This window comes from Erigeron canadensis, chromosome 4, assembly GCF_010389155.1.
Source record: "Erigeron canadensis isolate Cc75 chromosome 4, C_canadensis_v1, whole genome shotgun sequence".
Lineage (NCBI taxonomy): Eukaryota > Viridiplantae > Streptophyta > Magnoliopsida > Asterales > Asteraceae > Erigeron > Erigeron canadensis.
In genome coordinates, this window is record NC_057764.1 from 873,866 (window position 1) to 896,064 (window position 22,199).

General features: G+C 35.2%; 3 protein-coding genes across 3 annotated transcripts; all 3 read left to right on the forward strand.

Moving 5' to 3' along the window:
• The first annotated feature begins 3,206 nt into the window (after positions 1–3,206).
• Positions 3,207–5,958, forward strand: LOC122596383. The gene is made up of 4 exons (XM_043768949.1): positions 3,207–3,733; positions 4,004–4,211; positions 4,941–5,387; positions 5,483–5,958. The coding sequence occupies exons 1-4, from the start codon at positions 3,277–3,279 to the stop codon at positions 5,568–5,570; spliced, it is 1,200 nt and encodes a 399-aa protein (XP_043624884.1). The 5' UTR covers positions 3,207–3,276; the 3' UTR covers positions 5,571–5,958.
• A 4,122-nt stretch (positions 5,959–10,080) lies between these two features.
• LOC122595308 lies at positions 10,081–10,908 on the forward strand. Its single transcript, XM_043767649.1, has 2 exons — positions 10,081–10,524; positions 10,570–10,908. The coding sequence occupies exons 1-2, from the start codon at positions 10,081–10,083 to the stop codon at positions 10,906–10,908; spliced, it is 783 nt and encodes a 260-aa protein (XP_043623584.1).
• A 3,807-nt stretch (positions 10,909–14,715) lies between these two features.
• Positions 14,716–18,308, forward strand: LOC122596177. Its single transcript, XM_043768708.1, has 4 exons — positions 14,716–15,351; positions 16,364–16,795; positions 17,098–17,398; positions 17,787–18,308. The coding sequence occupies exons 1-4, from the start codon at positions 14,899–14,901 to the stop codon at positions 17,930–17,932; spliced, it is 1,332 nt and encodes a 443-aa protein (XP_043624643.1). The 5' UTR covers positions 14,716–14,898; the 3' UTR covers positions 17,933–18,308.
• The last annotated feature ends 3,891 nt before the right edge of the window (positions 18,309–22,199 follow it).

Here is a 22,199-nt window from a genome sequence, read left to right on the forward strand (position 1 = left end):
AACTCTTGATACAACATCCGGGCGATCTTGTGCAGTCTGACCGGGTTCGAGATCTACTTCGGTCAAGTTGTTGGACATCAAAAAGTTATCTGAAAAGGTGTAGAAAAGAAATTAGTTCGACGGACAATAGCTATATGTATGTCATATGTGTCAAGAGGAACATTTGTTATATATCACCTGATGTACTATGTATAAGCTTGACCCGAGAAATATAAACCAAATAACTATCATGAACTGCGAATGGTGTCTTCCATAGTTGGTTGTTGTGGTTGTGAATTTGTGATGTAAGATAACCATCATGACTTGATCCCTATATATTGTTTGTGATTAGCCAATGGCAAAGGATATATAGTTAGGATTCATATAACTTTTACCTATAGAGTTTTAAAAAAGTATGTTGTAAAAGGACAGTTACTATCCACACTTACGATGAATCCTGAATGTACAGCTCCCAAAACCCGACATGTATTTGATCATAAGGCCTTCGGTTACGTCTTCGATGACCTCGTATAACTCTACCGATGACATCTAAAAGAAGATGATGTTTTTATTATAAAAATAGACAATTTGAATATTGTTTCTTATAAAAGACTGTGAATATAGTTATCTATACCAACAATCATTCGTTTCTTTGATCTGTGTTCTGCAAGATGTCTAAGGGATAGGATGGTCTTAGGATAATGAGGGATGTCTCTTGCCACATCAGGTTCCACGGGGGTGACCCTTGTATTCTTGCTAATTTCAATCTCACATTCCTTACGGTGCAAACTATAACCCTCGTATCTTGGGAAATCATGGCCATTATATCCAAGTTGGAAATGATGGATTTGAAAAACCCTTCCAACCAAGTCCATGTTTTCGTAGCGCGGTACTAAAAGACGTGGGACAACGGCAGTAAATGTGTCTCCCTAACATATGTAACAATCGAGGTTGCGTATTATTATTATTACATTACATTAAATATATTAGTTCTATAACATATGTTTAGCGATTACTTACGGTTCAATCGATCAAAAATAAATGCAAGTTGTTATCATGCACATTCTTATAGATGAAGTTGACTCTGACAGCGTTAATGACGTACCACATAGGCCAATTCCATATTTTCTCAAATGTGTCAACATGCTCGTGACCGTCATACACCTCAAATAAGAAATGAATTTTTAAAAATACCATTCCATCAACATGTTGTGGCATGTAAAATATACACAATGAAAATACAAAGTAACACAATGAAGTAGTTGTTAAAGGGAAGAGATACATATATTGATGGATTACCTCAACACAAAAGTGAAGAGGAAGATGCACCGGAGGGAGCAGCCATGGAAGGAGTAACTGGTATCTATAAGACAAAATAAACTCATAGAATAATCTCGGAGTGAAGAGGATGCATTGTTTACAAAAAAAAAAAAAAAACGAACAGAATCAATTACCTCAACAGGAAGTGAAGAGGATGCACCACAAGGAGCAACGGTGGAAGGAGTAACCGGTAATATTGGAGAATATGTCACAGGCAGTGCCGACAGAGACGACCCGGTTGTTGCGCTGATGACACCACTTGAAATTGTGGGCGAAGCATTTGCGGTGATCAAAACAGCAGCATTGGTTGGAGCATCGAATGGAGATGTGGATTCCATTCTCAGTGACCGAAACAGTAGAAGTTGCAATGGATGTGATATGAGGGAGAGAGAAGAAGGGTGTATTTATAAGGGGAGATATGGGGAGAAGAAGGGGTAGTATAGAAGTCCAGGATCTTTTGGGAGAAGCAAAATCAATAATTAGGGCAGCCATGGATAAACTAAAGAGAGACAAATAGTTACAGGTATATTTATTAGGAGGGAAAGAGAAAGAGAAAGAGAAGAGAAGAGGCGTGAGTGATTGAAGATGAGCGTGACTTATTTTTCGTTCCCCATGCATATTATGAATTTATTAGGAGAGGAGAAGAGGAGATATTTATTAGGAGAGGAGAGGAGAGGACGGCTACATTAAAGGAGTAAGAAGGGCGTGTTCCAAATTTGTTAACATTTCAACAAGGGCCCATAATTTTTATAAAGGAGTAAGATAAGAGATGTTAAAGACGATGATATTATTTTTACATATTATCGTTGGAATGGTGGAATTTATTACTAAATATTCCGGGAAGACACCAATGTTGAAGAAAATTACATCAAATGACTAAAACTAATTTGTCACAAATTCCAGGAAAATAAAAATAATTTCGATGTGTGCTGATCCAAATAAATGAAACCGATACAATTTCAAATAAGTCATCCGTTATTGCATAATTATCTTATTTCGATATTTCTCGTGACCACCAGCAAGCAAAAATAGATACCTTCCAAGTCTTCTTATATCCTAATAAAAAATTTGATCCCTAGAATAATATCAATATTAGTTATTACTTTAATAATTCAAACAACAAATAACCTCTGATCTTGATAATTCCACACTTACTTATCATATTGCTCATGAAGCCTTATTGATTCAAGTATACTAACAAATATCAAAAGTTGTTGCTCTTCGGCACCACCATGAATATCTCGACGTCGTTCCGATCTTTATGTGATACCTCACAAATAACACACTCTACAAACTGTACCAAGATTTGCTACCATCAAACCAATAATAATTCTAGAATCTTGTTTTGTTTGCATTCCCAACTGTTTCTTAATAACATGGTTGAGGATGCTAGCAACAAAGCGTATCTAAGAGAATGATGAACATACATCTTTTCCCAAATACTAATACCAACCATGGATCGCATTGATGATGTTATATCGCATTGATGATTTTAATATTAGATATATTAATGACATAAATCCAAACTAGTCATTTAAAATAAAAGTTGAGAAAAAAGAGTGTGTAAGGTTTTTCCTCCTGGTTGGAGCTCACAGTTCCATATTAAAAAAAGTAAAGTAACTCTAATGCAATATTTTATAGTGTATGATAAAGCTTGAAATGTAAACATCTTTACCGTTACAAAAGGTAAAAAGACTAGTCCTATGTTCTACCAAAGGTATAAAAAACTCTCAATCTTGCTGTGTATGATGATCCAAAGCATAATCCCTATTTTGAAAGACAAAAGCTACTACTAACCAAGTTGGTTTTTAAGACATACCCATAAAAGTTTAAGAAAAAAAGATTTTTTTTTAAATAGTGGGAAAAGGGTTTTGTTTTGTATATAAATCAAAAGTCAAAATAAAGTTTCACTAGAATTTTATCCAAAAGAAAAACAGACAGGCTGCAAAACTCCATTGACAGGATAAGTAAGTTAGTATGATGAACAACAACAATGGTGGTGTGATCTTAAAGGCCGCCAATAATAATAGTCTTCTGTTCCAAATCCCTCCTCTCCTTCATTCCAACAAAACCCACCACCATTCTTTTTTCTCAATCAAACTTCTTCCCAGATTACCATCCTTTCATCTCAAATTACCATCTTCTTCTCCTTCTGTGTTTGCCTCTACAAAAGGGAAAACCAACACCCCTTTTGATGATTCCGATTTCGAAGAAGATGATGAAGAAGAAGATGATGTTATTGTTCCATTGAGGAACATGAGACAGTGGGTCAGAAACAAACCATTGGGTTTTGGTGAAGGGAAAGTTTATGATACAAGTGTGGAGGATAAGTTATTGCAAGAATTGGAGCAGAGTAAAGTTGCTCAGATTGCAAATCTCAATAACCTCAAGAAACTCAATTCCAACGATGAAAATCAGCTTCCAAAACAAAAAGGTTCGAATTTCTAGTACTAATAGTTAATTTACCAGTCAGTGATCCAATTTCCCTTTTCAAAAAAGGTAGTAACTTTCACTTTTAAAAGGTTCAAGATTCTAGTACTAATAGTGGTAGTTGTTGTTACCCATGACCCTCGGTCCGCGTGGTTAAGATGATTAGTGGGTTAGTGACCCGTTAGTGATCCAATTTGCGGTTAATAATAAAGGTAGTAACTTTGACTTTTAAAATTTTAGAATGTGTCTTAATCTTGTTATGGTTTTGTTTCAGTTCCTCAGGTGGTTCCAAATGGAACTCGAGTACGGTTGATTAACCTTCCTAAGAAAAAGAACATTCATAGGGACCTGCAATCGGCTTTTAAACCGTTTACTGGAATTATCAACATAATACCAGCTGTTACAGGGAATGAAAAAACCAGGGAACCTGTTTGTAAAGGCTCCGCCTTTGTTGATTTCAAATCCGAGGAGGAGGCAAACAGGTATCTCAAGTTACAGCTATCTATTGTTTCAGTTGATGACTACTGTTTCGGGTTTACAACATTCTCTTATTATGTCAATCGCTTGTTGTTTAAGTTTAGTAGGACAGATGTATAAACCGTTCACATGCTGAAGTATTTTGATACCATGAGATAGGGGTTAATAACATATAAGAAAAGGTACACTGCAGTTCATTGATTTAAACGTTTGATATAGCTTTCTGCCAGTTTGATAAAAATGGATAAAAGTATGTTTCAGACAATGCATATCAGCTTTATAAAGTAAATAACTAGCAGCCAAGGCCTTTTCAGTTTGGCTAATTCTGGTGAAAGTTTATGAAATTTGTGAATATCTGATAGTATGCTTTTACTTTTTGTAACTGAACTAGTACCTATGGGTTTTAACATCATGCGCTAGCAAAAATGTGTAGTATTGATGACGGATATATAAAGAACAAAAACACTCTCAATTAGCAATGTTGAATCTTGACTTTTTAGGTCAAATGGATTACTTTAGGCACTCAATATTGATTTGTATCTGTTGAAGTTTTCTATATTCTTCTTATTCTAATTCTCAATACTACTTGTTATATAATTTAATCTGATTGCCAAATTTTTCTCAGTAAACAAACAATGTGGGTAATATTTCTGGCTAAAAGTTAGTCAGTTGACCTCAATTGTCAACCTTTCGATGCATGATCACTCCCAATGATAAGGTGTGTATTTTTGCAGATTTGTCGACACGTTCTCAACACAGCCCATCACATTTGGTAAGGTTCAGAAACAAATCAGATGTGAAATAATCAAACCGAGCCTTCCAAATCCAGTATCTGCTAAACCACCCGCACAAATAAGAGAAAAACCTCTTCCAGTTTCGAATCCCACCTTGGCCGTCAACTCAAGTACTAGTAATGAAATACGTCTTGATCCATATGTTGAAGATGGTGCTTTTGATAAGTTCAAGAATGGTGATGACGACCTTGTATCAGCAACAGATGAGTACAACCTCAAGACTTTTGGAAATATTGATAATGTGGTTCAAGAGAAAAATGAACTTGAAGCTGGTTCAGAGTCATCAAAGAAACAATTGAAAGTTACAGTAAAGCGGAAGAAGGCAGTGACGGGTAAAAAGAAAGCAGAGAATACACCAAAATTGAACATTCCTGGATCTGCCAACAGGTTTATGTTTTTTAATTTATTTAGTATACCGGTAATCTTTTCCATTTTATTGTATGCATATATGGAGTCCACTTAACACAATGTTGATGGCGCAGGTTAAAGATGAAGGAAAAGGCTCTACTTTCTGGTGTTTTTTCAAAGTATGGTGGCGATTCTGCCATGGCTGCCAAAGGAACAGATTAACTTGAGTGACTGAAAGATTTTGTTGGTTGTTTTTGCTTGATGTAGAAGAATGAGAATATTGGTGATAGTAGTAAAGTTAGATAGTTTGATCTTCCATCCTTTTCATTGATTATTGACGTTAGTGCTTGAATCTTTGTTTAGAGTGGAGCTTGAGTCACAATGGGTGTGTGAGAATACCGGTTGGGTTGGGGTTGGTCTTGTGCAACAAGCTTGAGATTGACCTAAGCGCTAGTTCTGACAGATTATCATCGTTATTTATATAAGTGGATGACATCTCCCTGTACAACTTTCTACAATTGTGTTATTTGAAGATTTAAATTGAATACTATTGTAAGAATATTCGGATTGTAATCACAGGTAATGCATTAGTGGTTTAAAATGATTAAAATTGGACTAGAGAGCTCCGTTAGTGGGTAATCTTTCCTGCTTTGCTTAGAAGTATAGCCAAAGTTGAGTGGTGTCAACTTGACTGCATTTCAAGCCATTACGTAACATAACCAACTTAGCATCCTGTTATCTCTGTTGCTGACTAATGGAAGTGTTGCTTTTAGATTTGTCCTTCACTTCTTATAAAGAAAGACCGCGGACGACCCACTAATCCGAAGGCAAAGCCAAAAGCTTTTGGCGAGGTCACTATTCCCACCGATGTCCCAGGAGCCGAGTTACTTCGGGATGACGACAGCGATGATGATGTCAGCAACGCTTCTGATGAGGACAATCAATCCATTGATGATCTTGGAGAAGAGGTTGACAATAGTGATGATGAAATCAGTACACATGATGAAAATTCGGAATTCAACTCTGAAATCGAGGATGAAGACGACGATGATGATGAAGATGATGATGATGATACACAGATGGGAAATGAATCGGACGAAGTATCAGAGGATGAACTTGATGAATCATGCAGTAACGATGATAATATTGCTGTAATACAGATTTGTAGTTAGTCTACCTCTAATTACATTTTGATGGACTAAATTTCAGCACTTGTGTGACTGAGCTGTATGGCTTAAGCTCAAGTGGTTGTTTAAACAATCACAATACATTTACAAAGAAATCTTCAAGGAAATAAAATATACAAGTTCTTTGTTTAGTTGAGATGATGAGTGGGTTGTATAAACAATCATACTCAAATTAGACTGAAGTGTATGAGATAGGAGTTGGTGACTTGACATGTACCATATTTAAGTGGTCGTGGTTTGTAGTTCATGTGGCATGGTAGTTCAGTCTGGTTATAAGGTTTGGGTAGTTAGCGGATCATGGGTTTTAGAGTGATTCGTTTTGCCCCTGACAATGTTGAAATTCTTTTCGTTTGGTTAGTTCACAGTCTGGGTATAAGCCCTTGTTACTTTTTGACCTCATAAATGTTCCGAGGTTGGGTTTTCATGGTCATGTGTCTTCTTCACGTTGTCATGTATTCTATCGACGGGTTTACCATTTTTATTTTTTTTTGGTTACACGTGGTGTATTTGATCTTCTTCGAGAGACTAAGAAAAAAACTCTTTTTAGATTCTAATTTTATGTATACTAATACTAAATAATATTTTTCTTTTTCTCTGCTTCCATCATCTTTTCTAAATTAATGTTCCAATATCTTCTTGTCATTTCTCCCCACACTGCCTTCCCCTTCTCCCCTTTTTTTTGAAAAAAAAAGTTAATGTGGAGAGTGGGGAGTGAGAACGACCACATGAATCGGAATCCGCTTAACTTATTAAGACAGACGATCGAGAAAGAAAAGCTCCGCGCACGAGCCCATAGAAAGGATTTCAGCGTCCCTCTCTAGATAAGAAGCAGAACGCACCATCACCTACAACCCTTTCCTCTGCCGGGGACTTCGTCGGGCGGTGCTTGTGTGGGGGGTGCGCCACCAGAAATCGGGCTTGAAGCTCTCACCTTACCAACAAGCCGGCAGCTGATGGCTGTTGGTCACAACTACTACAAAAAAGCTCCAATGAAGATGAATATTTCACATGGAGGAGTGTGCCAATAGTAGTCTGTTCTCGCCTATCAATAGATAGCAGGTTGCTTCCAAGCTCAAACCATTTGAAACGGAATTGCTACTTTTTTCTTGTTATTGATAGAGTGGTATTCTCCAAGGGTGGGGTATCCGAATCGACCTCAACACTTATTCCGGATATCGTGATCTTGGATCCAGGTCTAGGTACTTTTTCTGATTCAGATTCTCTTGGGTGTAGGCGAGAGAGCCTTTCACAGACAAGTGACATACCTTAGAAAAGAAAGGAGAGACCTATAGAGGTACCCGTGATAGTTTGTGGTCTTTCTATACTTTAATGCCTATCGTAAGAAACCCATTTGGTCTACTTAAGAAATGCTCGTCATAAAACTGACATTGTTGGTGTTTTTGCAAATTGTACTCATGACACTTGTGTCGTTTCTGGTCCATAGATGCGAAAAACTTAACTAAATAAATGGGAGAAGTTGGACACTTTAGTGTTTAAGTCAGCCACCAATAACCAAATATTTATAGATAGAGATCCTTTAGAGGTAAAGTTAAAAGAATCTTGACCTTTGGATTAAAAGCAAAGGTTAAAATTTAGAATTGATTTTTTAATCTTGAACATTGAATTTTAATTCAATGGTCAAAATCCCTAAATTTTACCTATAAAGTTCATTTGAATTTTAAAGAATCTCAATCCAATATTTATAATGTTAATAGTCAGATTACCTATGTCTTGAAGGTGGTAAAATGGGTGGGTTAGATAACTTGTTGAAGAAGGTTGGTTTGTGTATATCAAATTATTAATTTAACTGATTGATTATTTTTTGCAATTTCACTGTCAAGAAATATATTTTAAATTAAAAGAAATGTGTTATTAAGGTTTATGTTAAATGACTGCACTTGCTTGGAACCTATATGTGTTAGTAACCCAGGATAGAGTTAAGGATGCTTTGTCTTTTGCTGCACAAATTTTGTTTGGATTTTAAGTGTAGCTTAACCACATTTGTATACTCTCTTTGATTTAGGTCCATGTATATGTGTGCCTTCTACATTATTCGATTTTAGCATTATTGCACTGCTTGTTGTTGGTTTTAGTGAGCTTATTTGGATGAGGGTACCTTTATCAACCTAAAACATCTTCTTTGTTATTAATGGAGTTTTGCCACCCAATGCAGTTTCCAATTAAACAACATTCGTTTCTCAGAGGAAGGAATTTAAAGGGGTTATGTTTGGTATTTTCTAGCATCTATGTTAAGGAAACATCGTTGCTTTGTCTTTTTCATATGACATGTATCAAAAAATTGTTGATTATGGTCGTTTTATGATATTAAATAACATCAAAAGCGGTCTTATCATACATAATGCACTTCGTTTCAAAAAATTGAGAATGTGGATTTCTTAGTATCCTACAGATTGGGGTACTTTCTGGAAGAAACTGCACCGGATCAGACCGCTAATTTTAGGATAAATGAAATCGGGGATCAGACGTCCAGATCCAGACCAAATACCGTATAAGAGCTTGTAGTTTAAGATCTATACATATAAAACAACACTATTCTAAGTTTGATCATAAAAATTTCTTGAAAAATATAACATTTTTGTTGCAGATGAGACTGGACTGAACTATAAACTGATATTAAAAACATTCCTATTTGAGAACCAGAATTTATAATGTCTATAGCCGAGAACAGAACCAAATATAGTTGGATGTGCTTCTTTTGAGAAAAAGCAGATACTACAACATACATAAAAATGAAATTAATGAGAAGTCTAGACTTTGGCAGCACGCTATCATTGCTATTCATCATCCTCTCGGAACTTGGGCATTGTTCCTTTGTAGTCTAATGCCACATGGGTCTGGAAATGCATCCCCAAACTAAATAAGCTTTTTTAAGGTAGCGGGTTCTCTCTTAAATCGAACATTAAAAGAAAGCTTGGGAACGGAAGAATGATTCGATTTTGGCTTGATTTTTGTGGCAGGCTCGGGCCCTTTTTGTGATAAGTTCCCTAATCTCTTTCGACTTGAAGCTCACAAATCCGCTTTGGTGGTTGATAGGTTAAAGACGGTGAATTCTGAGTGCCAGCTTATATGGAGGTGTGATTTGACGATACAAAAGGAGTTTGATGAACTTGAGGCTCTAAGTAACGTAGTTCAATATGTTTTGCTTGTTTAAAGAAAAGATGTGTTTTCTAAATTCCCATAGAAAAGTGAAAAACCATGTTTTCTAAAACTATAAATTGAACGCATTTCTTATTTTTCATGTTTTCTTGAAAAATAAAAATGAAAATTAAAACAAAGGGTGTTTTATCGAGTGTTTTATCGAGCTAAACACGCCCTTAGGTATTTGAATCTTAATAAAAATACTTTTGGAGGCTGTATGCATGAATAGAATGTAGAAGATTTTACACTACATCCAACCAGGATTTACCCTTGGAGTGGATAAGAATCATAAGAATGATAGTTGGGGGTGGAAAACTATTATAGAAATTAGAAACTTGGTCAAGAAACGTGTTTTTGTTTAGATTGGAGATGGAAAAAGAACCTCAATGTGGTATGACAAGTGGTGTATGGAAGGTCCCTTGTATGAATTTAATAATAGGAGAGCTTTATATAATGCTAGAGTTGAGGAAGACATTTCAGTTGACAAAATGATTGACAATGGGTTTCGGAAGTGGCCTGTTGGATGGTTGGATCAGTTTCCTAATCTCAGAAACATTGTGGTTCCAACTATTTACAATGGTAAAGAAGATCAAGTGATGTGGTATACTACAAATAACCAGAAAGTGGAATTCTCTACAAGACAAGCGTGGAATGATTTGAGACATGAATGGCCAAGTGTGGAATGGAAGAATGTGATTTGGTTTAATCAATTTAATCCAAGGCATGCATTTATTCTTTGGTTGGCAATACAAGTCAAACTTCTAACTCAAGATAAAATGGCTATGTGGATGACTGAGGCAGAATTTAAATGTGGATTATGCAAATGTTCTGTAGATAGCCATGAACATCTATTCTTTTAATGTGATTATGCTAAGGATATCTGCAAGGATCTTTGCCAGTTATGGGACCAGCTGCAGGATATAGACAGTCTGCAGGATGTGGTAAGCATTTTAGCCAGGAAAAGAGAAAGTAACAAGCTAGATGTGGTGGTAAATAAATTGCTAGTGGCTGCTGCTGTATATCACATATGGCAAGAAAGGAATGCTAGAATCTTCATGAATCAAGAAAGAAGCAGTGAGAAGATATGTCAAGCTATCAGGGTAGGTGTTACATATAAGCTTATGGCTATTAAAGTAAGGAAAACAAGGAATGTGAAAAAGATTGCTGCTATGTGGAATTTGAATTGGTCTAAAAACAGTTTAAAAGCTATATAAAAGGGAGTATGTGGTTGGAAGGGCTGCACTTGCGTATGGGAATAATGAGTCATGAAAGATGGTACTACTTGGTTCCATACTAGTGCAAGTTGTAATTGATAAGAAGCTGAATTGGTTCTGCTGTTTCGATATTGTTGGTATCTGGAGAGAATGGTTGTTTTGGTATGCTGTTGGTAGGGATGAGGAAAAAAACCGAAGCCCATGACCCGACCCGCCTAAAGGGCTAACGGGTCGGGGCACGGGTCAAGCTTTTGTTGCATTTTCGGGTCATGGGTTGCGCGGGTCGGGCCGGGCCGGGTCACGCCAAAAACCGAAAAAAGGTGAAGGAAACACGTGACCCGCCCGAACCCGACCCGAACCATCACGGGCCGGGTCACAGTTCCGATTTTCATGTACTTGCGAGTCGCAGGCCGGGCCGGGTTTTCGCCGATCGGACCATTTACACATCCCTTGGAGTGGAAGTTTAGTTTTGTTTGAGAGGTATAGAATTGTGATAGAATACTGAGTATTGTTTGTATTGTTTTTGAATTGTTTGTAGTACTTGGGCTTGTCCAAGTTACTAATGTAATTGTGTAAATATTTAGACAGTAATATAAATTCACATGTTCAACACACACACACACACACAAAAAAAAAACAGGATTTACCCTTTTGATATTCTTTACTTTTAGCCAAACATTTATAATTGATCCATTTGAGGGAAAATTAAATCAAGAATAAGCCAAATCGACTCTTTCATGAGTAAATATGTAAATGGGTCAAAATTGCCACTATACTACGAGTATTAGTCTTATATCATGCATATAATTAGGGGGAAAGGAGTGGTGTGGTTGAAAATTTTAACCATCCCAAATCCCTCCAACTCATTTTTTTTAATCATGCAACAGTCAAAAGGAGTAGGTCCCACCTCACCCTCACACGCTCCAATGTTCGAATATCACCAACCTCCAATGTTGGGCAAGAGAGATGTGGAACATATATTTGATATCAAGTTTCATTGTATTGATCTGCATGTTTATAGAACACATCTTTGTAACTTATTTCATATATTTTATTTTAGTATTTTACAGTTAGTCCACGTCTAAATTTTCTAAACCATGACACAATGTTTTTATTAGAAGTTATATATCTAACCTTCCAACACTTGACAGCAGAAAAACGCAATAATCATCCTTCTCATGATCTCATCTTGTAATTATTGAGGGACAGTATAATTTTACCATATATTGTGAACCAATTTAAGGTTTAACTAATTTTTCACAATGGAAAAGGTTAGCTTCAAGTATAGTATGGTATCAGAATTAGAATTCTATATGGTCAAATTCAGCTAGGTGAAAGTTGAATTGAAATATGTATTAGGTAATTGTGTAATTAACCAACTCTATTTAGGTGGGTTGTGACGATATTCTTCAAAATCTAATATGTGGGCTTTGGAGGTGAGTTTTTCCCAAGGTCTCGGTTCGAGTCTTGAGTTTCTCATCTAAAGGTATTTTCCATGAGGAGGGGATTGAAAGTCCAGCAAATTGTTGATTAAAATTGCCCCCAGCACGTCTGAATCAAAACTAACTTTACAAAAAAAGGTAATTGTGTAATTTATTATTTTTTAAGTAATAATTAGACCCTTTATTATTCTTATTATCTTTAACTTTATTCCTTTATAAGATAAATTATCTTTTTTCCTTTTAAACTTTGTATCCTTGAAAAATCCAAAATATCTTTAACATTTAAGACATTCTCAACACATAAACTACATTTACCCAAAATATCCTTAAAATTGTTTTCAACCCTATCTATTCAAATTACATCTCTTCTATATTGACTAATTAAAATTTTTCCACCTGATATACATATGATACTTTAAATAAAATTATTTACAACAAACCTCTCTTAACACTTAAAATAACTACATTACCTCCTTTTACATAAATTCTTTTTATATTAATAATCATACTGTTAGCGTCACCATTGTCACCACCATGACCATTGTTGTCACCGCCATTGCATTACGTTAGTACCCTCACGTTACTTTTTAATATTAGGTGAAAGTTAGTTATATTTTGAGCATTGTAAATTTAGCATGGTAAATTTATATCTCCAAATATTTAAAAGGAGAAAAATAATATAATATGTTAAACTAAGAAGGTATGGTGGTCACCCCGTCGTTTAGGCATGCGCCCAAAAACAAACAAAAATAAGTCACCAATCATTTGCTTTCTTTATTTCATATTTAAGCAATTTATTGCAAGTGGTTCAATTTAAAAAAATGTATATCTGAAGATCTTTAACTTTAGTCACGGATGGTCCTACACTACTCCTACTACATAACACATGATATATCTAGTTATCTACCCGTTGCTGGATCTGCCCATTTTCTTTTATTCTTATTATATTAGCAGGGCACCTGCCCAAATGCGATGTTGGTCGTGTCGCCGATGATGTGGTGATAAAGTGACTGTTGGTTGTGAAAACGACGTCAAATGTTGTAAATAATTAATGTAAAAACAATTGATGTAAAAGTTAATGAAGATATTTTAAAAGATAAATGATTGATAGCATAATTTAATAATTAATGTTAAGAATATAATGTATGTAAAAATATTTTAAAGGATATTAAGTGAAAATATTACATGTTTTTCAATCCTTATAAAAATAAATGTTATTCTTTTTATAATAAAGTATAAAAGTATAGATATATGCATTTTGGTGACCATAGAAATATTACTAATGGTTATGTAGCTAAGTAAAATGTTCATTTGAAAACTAAATTTTATGTGAAAACTAGAAAATTGGTCAAAACACACTGTGATTCGAATTTAACACAATGTGTTTTAATTATGTTTTTATAAAACACAATGTGTTTTTATTGTGTAATCTAAAATACGTTGTGTTAAGTTTTAAATCACAGTGTGTTTTTATAGCGCTGAAAATCAGAAAATTATTCAAACACACTGTGATATGAACTTAACACACTGTGTTTTTGGAAAACATATTAAAAACACATTGTGTTAATTCAGATCACAGTGTGTTTTGGTCAGTTTTCTAGTTTTCACGAAAATTTTAGTTTTCAAAAGATCAAACCCATGTAACCACACCAAAAGGGTGTGTACATCGCAAGAACATCAACATAACTCAAAAATGAAACGTTACAATACCTAAAAGTTATACCTCACATTACTTCAATATGCAATTAAAAAAAAAAAAAAAGTAGAAAATGAAGAAGAAAAACAAATACAGACATTGACACATTCATCTTATCCATACGCAACCATCTAAGACAAGTTAAATTGTGTATCCATAAACGCTTATAAATTGGGTTTTGTTAACTTTCATCTTATCCATATTCCTAATTTTACTTTCTTTTTTTTTTGTATTTATTATTTTACTTACTAATGTTAAGGTTGTTTGATGATTCATGGATATACAGATAATACTCAAATAAATGACTCAAACCATACTATTTTCCTATTGTATTTCTACTATTACTATTACTACTATTTCACATCCCAATTTACAAAGTCACTTTGCAAGATCCATAGACTTTTTTCTGAACATCACGATCCATAGACTTATTGCTGACAAAGAGCCATATGACCGCAAAATGGAGTAAAGGTCTCCTATAGTCGGTGTCAACGTGTCATAACATTTTGTAAAGAAAAAAAAAAAAAGCTTATTAAAATAATAATAATAATATTTGCATCTTCAAGATCAAGACAATTGCTACTTTCCTAAAATACAACCCAAACTTATTAAACAAAAACCCCCTCAAAAAATGGCTATTCTGCATTTCATTTCTTCTTTGACCATTTTCAATCATTTCACTAAAAAAACCTCATCATTTTCTCACTATAAAAATCTAAACTTTGCATCAACAAGCACTCCAAAATCTTGTTACAAATTTCATTCACCATTTTTTTGTTATAATTCATCAAAAATTAGTCCATTATTAATTTTATACTATTATTTTTAAAAAGGTCCAAAATCTTGTTACAAATGTCAGAAGAACACCAAGAACCTGAAGCCCAAATCATAACAACACCACTTTTAATAAAAACAGAACAAACCCATGTTATATATGAAGACCAAGAACAAGAAAGTTGTAATCTTGATGAGTGTCTTCAAAGACTGGATTTTTATTTATTATTATTGGGATTTAATCAAGATTCTTTTCTGAGATTTGGGATATCATGGTTTGTGTTTTTAATGATTGGTGTTGTGGTTCCTGTTGTTGTACTTATGATGACAACTAATTGTGTGAAATGTGATCTTTATCAAGTTAAAGGATTTGAGCTTGTTGTGGTTTCTTCACATGCTTCTTTGGCTGCTTCTGCTTTGCTTTGTCTTTCACATAATTTGAGGAAATATGGGATTAGAAAGTTTTTGTTTGTTGATCAGTATAATGGTCATGTTCAGAGATTCTCAGAGGACTATGTTCACAAGATTTCTGTAAGTACACCTTCACAATCATATTTTTCCTTCATTAGATTTTATTTTTTTAGTGTGTGCACATTTAGTGTTTATTTATTTATTTATCTATGTAAACGGGTAAACAGATGAGGCAGTTTAGCAGGGAAGGCTAGTTTTTAGACTCAACTTTACTCCGGCTTAACCGGGTATCCTTGTGAACATTTCAGAACCTTTTTCCCAGACCATCACCAAGAAGTTTACTTAGTGAGATTAAAACCTTAGAACTCTTGGGAGGATATCGTGTTGCACGAACATTAGGCTACCCTGGTGTGGTGGTGGATATTTAGTGTTTTTTAATGTATTTTTGGCAAAAAGATGATTTGTTAATTTAAAATGGATGATATGCCTTGTGCCCTTGTTGATTATATATATGCATATTTTGGTTGATTACATGTTTGACTGAATATGTGTTGGAGTACTTTTGATAATTAATTAGGGAGAATATGAGGAACTTTAGGAATAAAGGTGGATTCTTTGCTTATCCTTTCTTTTGAACATTTGTTCTTTATTATACAAGATTGTACTAAGAAACTAGAGTATTCCCTGCTCTAATTAAGAAGGAAACCAATTTAAAAAACCTTGTTTGGTTAAGGTGTATCAGTTGGTTGGGCCCACCAGTTGAGCGGACCACTAGGTGAATGTGATTTGCATCTCACGTGATGGGCCTGACGCGGTTTGCTGTAGGCCGGATGGGGTTGATAGAGTTTCAACATTTTTAGAAAACATAGTATAACTTTAGTGCTTGCTTGTTTATTAATTAAAATTACCAGAAATGTAGGAGGTTTAAGAAGTATATGAATGTGCCATAGAACTGATTGTTGCAGTTTGGAGTCGGGAAAGTACTATATGACAAGGTACCCTTAATAAAGTTGCCACTGTAAGTGAAAATATTGGTGTTAGTTTTTTTGACAAAATCTGAGTTTAAATCATCTTCTTGGAGGGATTATAAATCGATGTTGACTTAGTTAGATCATCGTAATGGTAATTGCAGGAATCTAAGCGCGCACTAGTGTTGTGGTTTCTTCCGTGTCTTGTCTTGAAGATTATTCGTGAAGTTATGCGTATGATGTACATGCATCACAATTCATGGTGGGAGTCTTGTGGTGTTTTGGTTACTTTGACTTTGTCATGGACATACGTGACTGTGATTTTTTTATCATCTTGTTTAGTGTTCCAGTTGGTCTGTAATTTGCAAATTATCCACTTTGATGACTACGGAAACCTTTTAGAAAGAGAAACCGATGTTTTGATATTCATAGAAGAGCATGCTCGTTTACGCCATCATTTGTCAAAGATAAGCCACAGGTTCCGGATTTACCTTCTCCTTGTGTTCATAGTGGTCACCTCAAGTCAATTTGCTACTCTATTCCAAATCACAGAGTTCAGGGATAAAGTAACATTCATAAATGGTGGTGATTTTGCGGTAAGTTTGATGGCTACTCACTTCTTGTAGTTACCCTTTGACATAAAAGTCGAAAGATTTACTCTTGGGTTTCAACTTTATGTCAGTGTTTAAAATTTCAAAATTTTTTAACTTGTTATGGTGAACTTCATTGTAGGCGTTGAAAGTATCTCGAAAACTTAACTTCTTTTTCAAAATTCTGTGATTCACGTGGGTACATATCTAATATCTTAGCTTCAGATGTTTAAAGGAGGCTGCCTGACTTTGGAAAAGTTGACAAATACTTAGTGTTACTGTCTTGTATGGTTTTGCTTTTTCGGCAGGTTTCCTCGATTGCACAGGTTGTTGGAGTAATTCTCTGTTTAAATGCTGCAGCAAAGATTTCCCACAGAGCACAAGGCATTGCAGCACTAGCAAGTAGATGGCACGCTTTAGCTTCATGTGGTCCTGATGATTCGTCTCAAATGAGATTTTCAAACAGAAATGGAAGCTTTGAGGCTGCAAGTAACTTATTCAGATCAGTTTCTTCAGAAAGTGATATGGAGGTTATGAATTATGTTCCACTCCCCACAAATGCACAACTCACGTCGTACCTATCTTCTTATCACAGGCGGCAAGCATTTCGTAAGTAGAAAATTTTTAACAGCAAACTGCTAGATAAGGCAATGTAACACACTTACTATATATCTTACTGAAGTATGCAATTGGCAGTTTGGCACCCGTTTAGTCAACATACGTACCATTTTTGTACCATTTAATGCAATAAATTGCATTTATGTGGAAATGGCAAGTATGTGGCCCTTAATGATTAAGGGTTCTTTAGTGCATTGCATTTTGTTGCAGTTATTCTTAGAAAGGCTGACAAGAGTTCATTAGACCTCAATAGAACATGACCCAATCGACCCATTTATATGTAAAGTGTTAATATTGCTCCATCTAACTAAAAGTCAGAACGAAGAAATTACTTATGTTAAGATTGCAGAGATCAATACAATGCTGAACCTCTATGCAGTTATGTATTTGCAGAATAATCCAGGAGGCATTACTTTGTATGGCTGGACTGCGGACCGGACACTTATAAACACGATTTTCTTCATTGAGCTGTCACTCGTTCTCTTTGTGCTTGGAAGGACAACCGTGTTTACTACAACCAACTGATAGCCAGTCTTGATTCTTCTTCTGCAATGTTACAGTCACTTTCAAGATGGATCAAGATTTCTTCAAATTTCCAGGTCATACTGTGAGCTTCTGTTCTTATTAACAACGACGTTTTAAAAATGAGAATGCAGTTGGGCTACACACGAGCCCACACCTTAATTTATATATATAGGATAACACAATTTATCCAAAAATTTTTTTTTTCATTTTGTATAGTTGGCTATTTGTTTGAAGTTTAAAGTTTGAACTATCATCATGACATTCTTTATGGTTTGAAAGACCATTAAAATATAAAAATGTACTAGCTAGGATCAAATTCACCGTGAACTCTATCCGTTTGTAAGTAAAAACATACATCGCATCATTTATACTGTTATACATAATCCTCTGGGAGTATAAGCAATGAATGCATCTTTATGTAAATTTTTGTCTAGTAATTCGCAAAGTTTTGGGAAAAACAGTTGCATGGATAAGTGCTCGGTAATATATTCAACCAAAGTATATTGTGTTATTCAACTTTAGGTGACGGCCTACTCAGACCAGGATGGTTGGTTGCCTTAACCGGACTTGGCTACATCCTCGCTAAATAGGCATCCAAGGAAAAACCCAAGTGTCTCATGAGTTGAACTACTTGATCATTGACACACTTGCAAATTGCAATCACATTTAACTCTTATGTAGCAGACTGATGAAGTATGGTTAATTGGATGGAGATTTCCTCAAGTTGAAAGTAACTTGAAGGGTCATCAAGAGAAATCATAGTCTTTGGATTATAATTAAAGGTTAAAATTTAAAGATAATTATTGAATCTTAGTCATTGATTTCAATTTAAAGGTTAACATTTCTCGATTTGACTCAAGTTTGGGAAGTAACTTGAAAAAATCTTCTTCGATTAGTTGAAAGTTTCTGTTATATGAAGGGCCTACCTGCAATAAATAACAATCCAAGTGGGTGTAGTTCTATTAGTATTAACTAGTGAAGACGTGAAGTAGACATAAGACCAAAGTACCGATCCCCAGTTTTTTTCACCTACAAACTTAAACCAAAGTACCCTTTCATCCTCACCAAAAGTTATCTATATAATATTTGCTTGAATTTTGGCACATTACTTATTATTTAAAAAAAAAGTAGATTTAGATAATAAATAAAGTCCGGTATTAGGTTTTCTAGTAGTATGTTTTACAGTTGAAAAGAAAAATTAACGGGTTAAATTTATTAACCGAAATTGAAAATATGTTATTTTGAGAATTGCGTGTAATATGGTAAAGAGTAGAATCGACAAACATCACGGATTGTGAAGTTAAACGTAGGTCGTATAAAAGAATGTCGTATCTTGTTTGAGAAGTTCATTGGGTTATAACCTAGTAGTCACCTGCTACCTAAAAAGCGGTTTGGTGTTGAAATAGGCTAAAAAGCGGTTTGGTGTTGAAATAGGCGGGGCTCGAATCTTCATTTCTCAACTAAGGTTCACATGGTCTCGCCACTAGTCAGCGTTACAGGGATTAGATTGGAAGAAAAATGCTTTCACGAGAATAATGGGTTTCCGGGCAATCGTGCATTTATTTATTTTATTATTATTTTAGTCTTTTATATGCTATATTATCTTTTTAAGTAGTAAGTTAAACATACTGTCTTTTTACTTTGTGGTCTCTTCCCTATCATTAGGCTACATAAAATGATACTCCATTTGGTCCAATTTATTTTAAATCATACATAGTTTTAGAAATGTATAATCACCATACCGTCTACTCATACATCGAATATCAACTATACTCACCAAAGTTTCTTTTATAATTGGGTAAGGATGAAAGTTGGATATCCCAAAAACAAATACAATAACATAGTACGTATTTTTGTCTTGCCTGGGTCCCAGTTTCATACCTTTGTTGTTATAACTTTTTTTTTGGAAAGGCAAATTTCATTCAAACTTAAAAAATAGTTACAAAAAGTATTGTAAATAACATAGCTACGTTTCTACATGAAACAAAAATACACCCATTTCTCCCAAGTCAGACCAAGTCTAAGAGTTCTATTCTTGATCCATAAGAATCCTAGTGATTGGATAGCTTGAAAAATTTGAGAGGCGGTTGCCATGCGCCAAGACACCGTTGAAAATTTTATCATTTCTCGCCTTCCATAATCTCCAACAAGCTATAATGATGACTGAGTTTAGTAAGCCATTGGCAACCGAATTCAACCCAGAAAATTTGTGTAGATCTAAGAGATCTTTAGCAGAAAAGGCATAGATGGGAGAGATTTTGCATCATTTCTCAACTCGGCACCAAACTTCAGAAGCTACTGAACAAGATGTAAGCAAATGGTCAAGAGTTTCAGGGACCTCATAACACAACGGGCATAGGTTACACGGTACAGCCACACTTCTTGACTCCATATTGTCCCTGGTTGCAAGCCGGTTCATTCCAACCCTCCATCCAAACACATTTACCTTAATGGGTAGCCACTTGTTCCAATTATATTTAAAGCACCCATTTTCTAAGGGCTGATGTAACATTTTTCTGCATGACTTAACGGTAAACACGCGATCAGTTCCTCCGAATCCCAAACCATTCGACCACCATCAGATTGGTCAACCCATGATTCACGATACATGTGTTGGGCAATATCCAAGTTTCTATTTAGTAACATATTCTTGACATGCCAAATATGACGCCATACCCCATAAGCCCTTTTACCACATGGAGCCAAACCGAAGTCTGTATTATCACCATGAATGGCTAAAATAACACGAATTAGGGTAAAAGGTAATCTTGTATTGTTGATTAAACGAGAGATTACAAAGAGTATATATAATAAACTATGTTACATCTAGCACCCTTTAACTATATAATAAACTATGTTACATCATGCATTGAAGAATAATAAGGATCCGGAGTGGGTGGAGATGAAACGGAAGGTTTTGGTTCAAAAGGAAAGAGACCCTCGTTGAATCGAACATGCCGAACAACATATAGTCAGTCACAGGAGGGGTCGAAGCATCGATAACCATGGTGAACCGGGCTGTAACCAAGGAAGATGCAAGGAGTCGACCTAAAATCCATTTTATGAGGATTATAAGGACAAAGGTACGGAAAGCACCGACACCCGAAGACTTTAAGGAATGAAAGGTCGGGCGAACGCTTATAAATGTGTTCAAAAAGGGAGATAAGAGAGGTTGAGGTGGATGGCATGCGATTGATGAGGTAAACCGCAGTGTCAAAGGCAAAGTGCCAGAACCGTTGAGGAACAAATGAGTGTGCTAATAAAGCAAGACCGGTTTCAACGACGTGTCAATGCCGGCGCTCAACGATTCTGTTCTGTTCACTCGTATGAGGACATGAGCGACGATAAATAATACCAAGAGAGGTAAAATATGATGAAAGATTGCGAAATTCGCCCCCCAGTCAGTTTGGACATTTTTAACTTTTGTATTAAACTGACGCTCAACCATGGTAACAAACTGTTTAAATAACGTGTAAACATCTGATTTTTGTTTTAAGTGAAAAATCCACATAAATTTAGAATGATGATCGACATAAAGCATGAAATATTTATCACCATCAAATGACAAAACTGGTGAAGGACCCCATACATCACAATATATTAAATCAAGAATACTTTTACTGCGAAAAGAAGAATTATTCAAACATAATTTGGTAGATTTTCCTAATTGACAAGAAGAACAAATTGTTTTGGAACATTTATCAAAAACAGGAAGCAAATAACGATTTAACATATATTGTAAAATGCGATGATGAGGATGTCCTAAACGTTGATGCCAAATAGATACGGGAGCACGGGTGGCAGAAAAGGCATTCTTCGGTATAGGAGTGAATTGCGGTAGAGTGAGAGAGTAAATTCCATCCTTACTTGGACCCGTGAGTAGGGTAGTGCGTGTAGATATGTCCTTTACACAAAAAAAGAATGGGTGAAATTCAAAGAAAACATGGTTATCTAAACAAAGTTAGTGTACAGAAAGAAGATTATGTTTAATTTCAGGAACATGGAGAATATTAGATAACTTAAAGGTTTTAGAAGGTGAGTAAATTTTGGTGGATCCAATATGAAGAATAGGCAAACTGTTACCATAACCAACGTTAAGAGAGTCGTAGCCATTGTATGGTTCTGAATTTCCAATGCTAGTAAAGTCTGGTGTCACATGAGTGTTGGCCCCCGAGTCAGGAAGCCAAGTGTTGCTTGAGGATTGAGACCTGTTATCAGTATAATTGGCTTATGGTTGAGTACGACCTGTAGATAGATCACCATGAGG

What these genes read in the sequence shown, in the direction of transcription:
- LOC122596383 (XM_043768949.1), top strand. Translation starts at nt 3,277, where the DNA reads ATGATGAACAACAACAATGGTGGTGTGATCTTAAAGGCCGCCAATAAT. An exon ending in TCAGCTTCCAAAACAAAAAG is followed by an intron (nt 3,734 to 4,003) that starts GTTCGAATTTCT and finishes GTTTTGTTTCAG; the next exon opens with TTCCTCAGGTGGTTCCAAAT. An exon ending in ATTCCTGGATCTGCCAACAG is followed by an intron (nt 5,388 to 5,482) that starts GTTTATGTTTTT and finishes TTGATGGCGCAG; the next exon opens with GTTAAAGATGAAGGAAAAGG.
- LOC122596177 (XM_043768708.1), top strand. Translation starts at nt 14,899, where the DNA reads ATGTCAGAAGAACACCAAGAACCTGAAGCCCAAATCATAACAACACCA. An exon ending in TAAATGGTGGTGATTTTGCG is followed by an intron (nt 16,796 to 17,097) that starts GTAAGTTTGATG and finishes CTTTTTCGGCAG; the next exon opens with GTTTCCTCGATTGCACAGGT. An exon ending in TCACAGGCGGCAAGCATTTC is followed by an intron (nt 17,399 to 17,786) that starts GTAAGTAGAAAA and finishes ACCTCTATGCAG; the next exon opens with TTATGTATTTGCAGAATAAT.
- LOC122595308 (XM_043767649.1), top strand. Translation starts at nt 10,081, where the DNA reads ATGTGGTATGACAAGTGGTGTATGGAAGGTCCCTTGTATGAATTTAAT. An exon ending in GTGGATTATGCAAATGTTCT is followed by an intron (nt 10,525 to 10,569) that starts GTAGATAGCCAT and finishes GATTATGCTAAG; the next exon opens with GATATCTGCAAGGATCTTTG.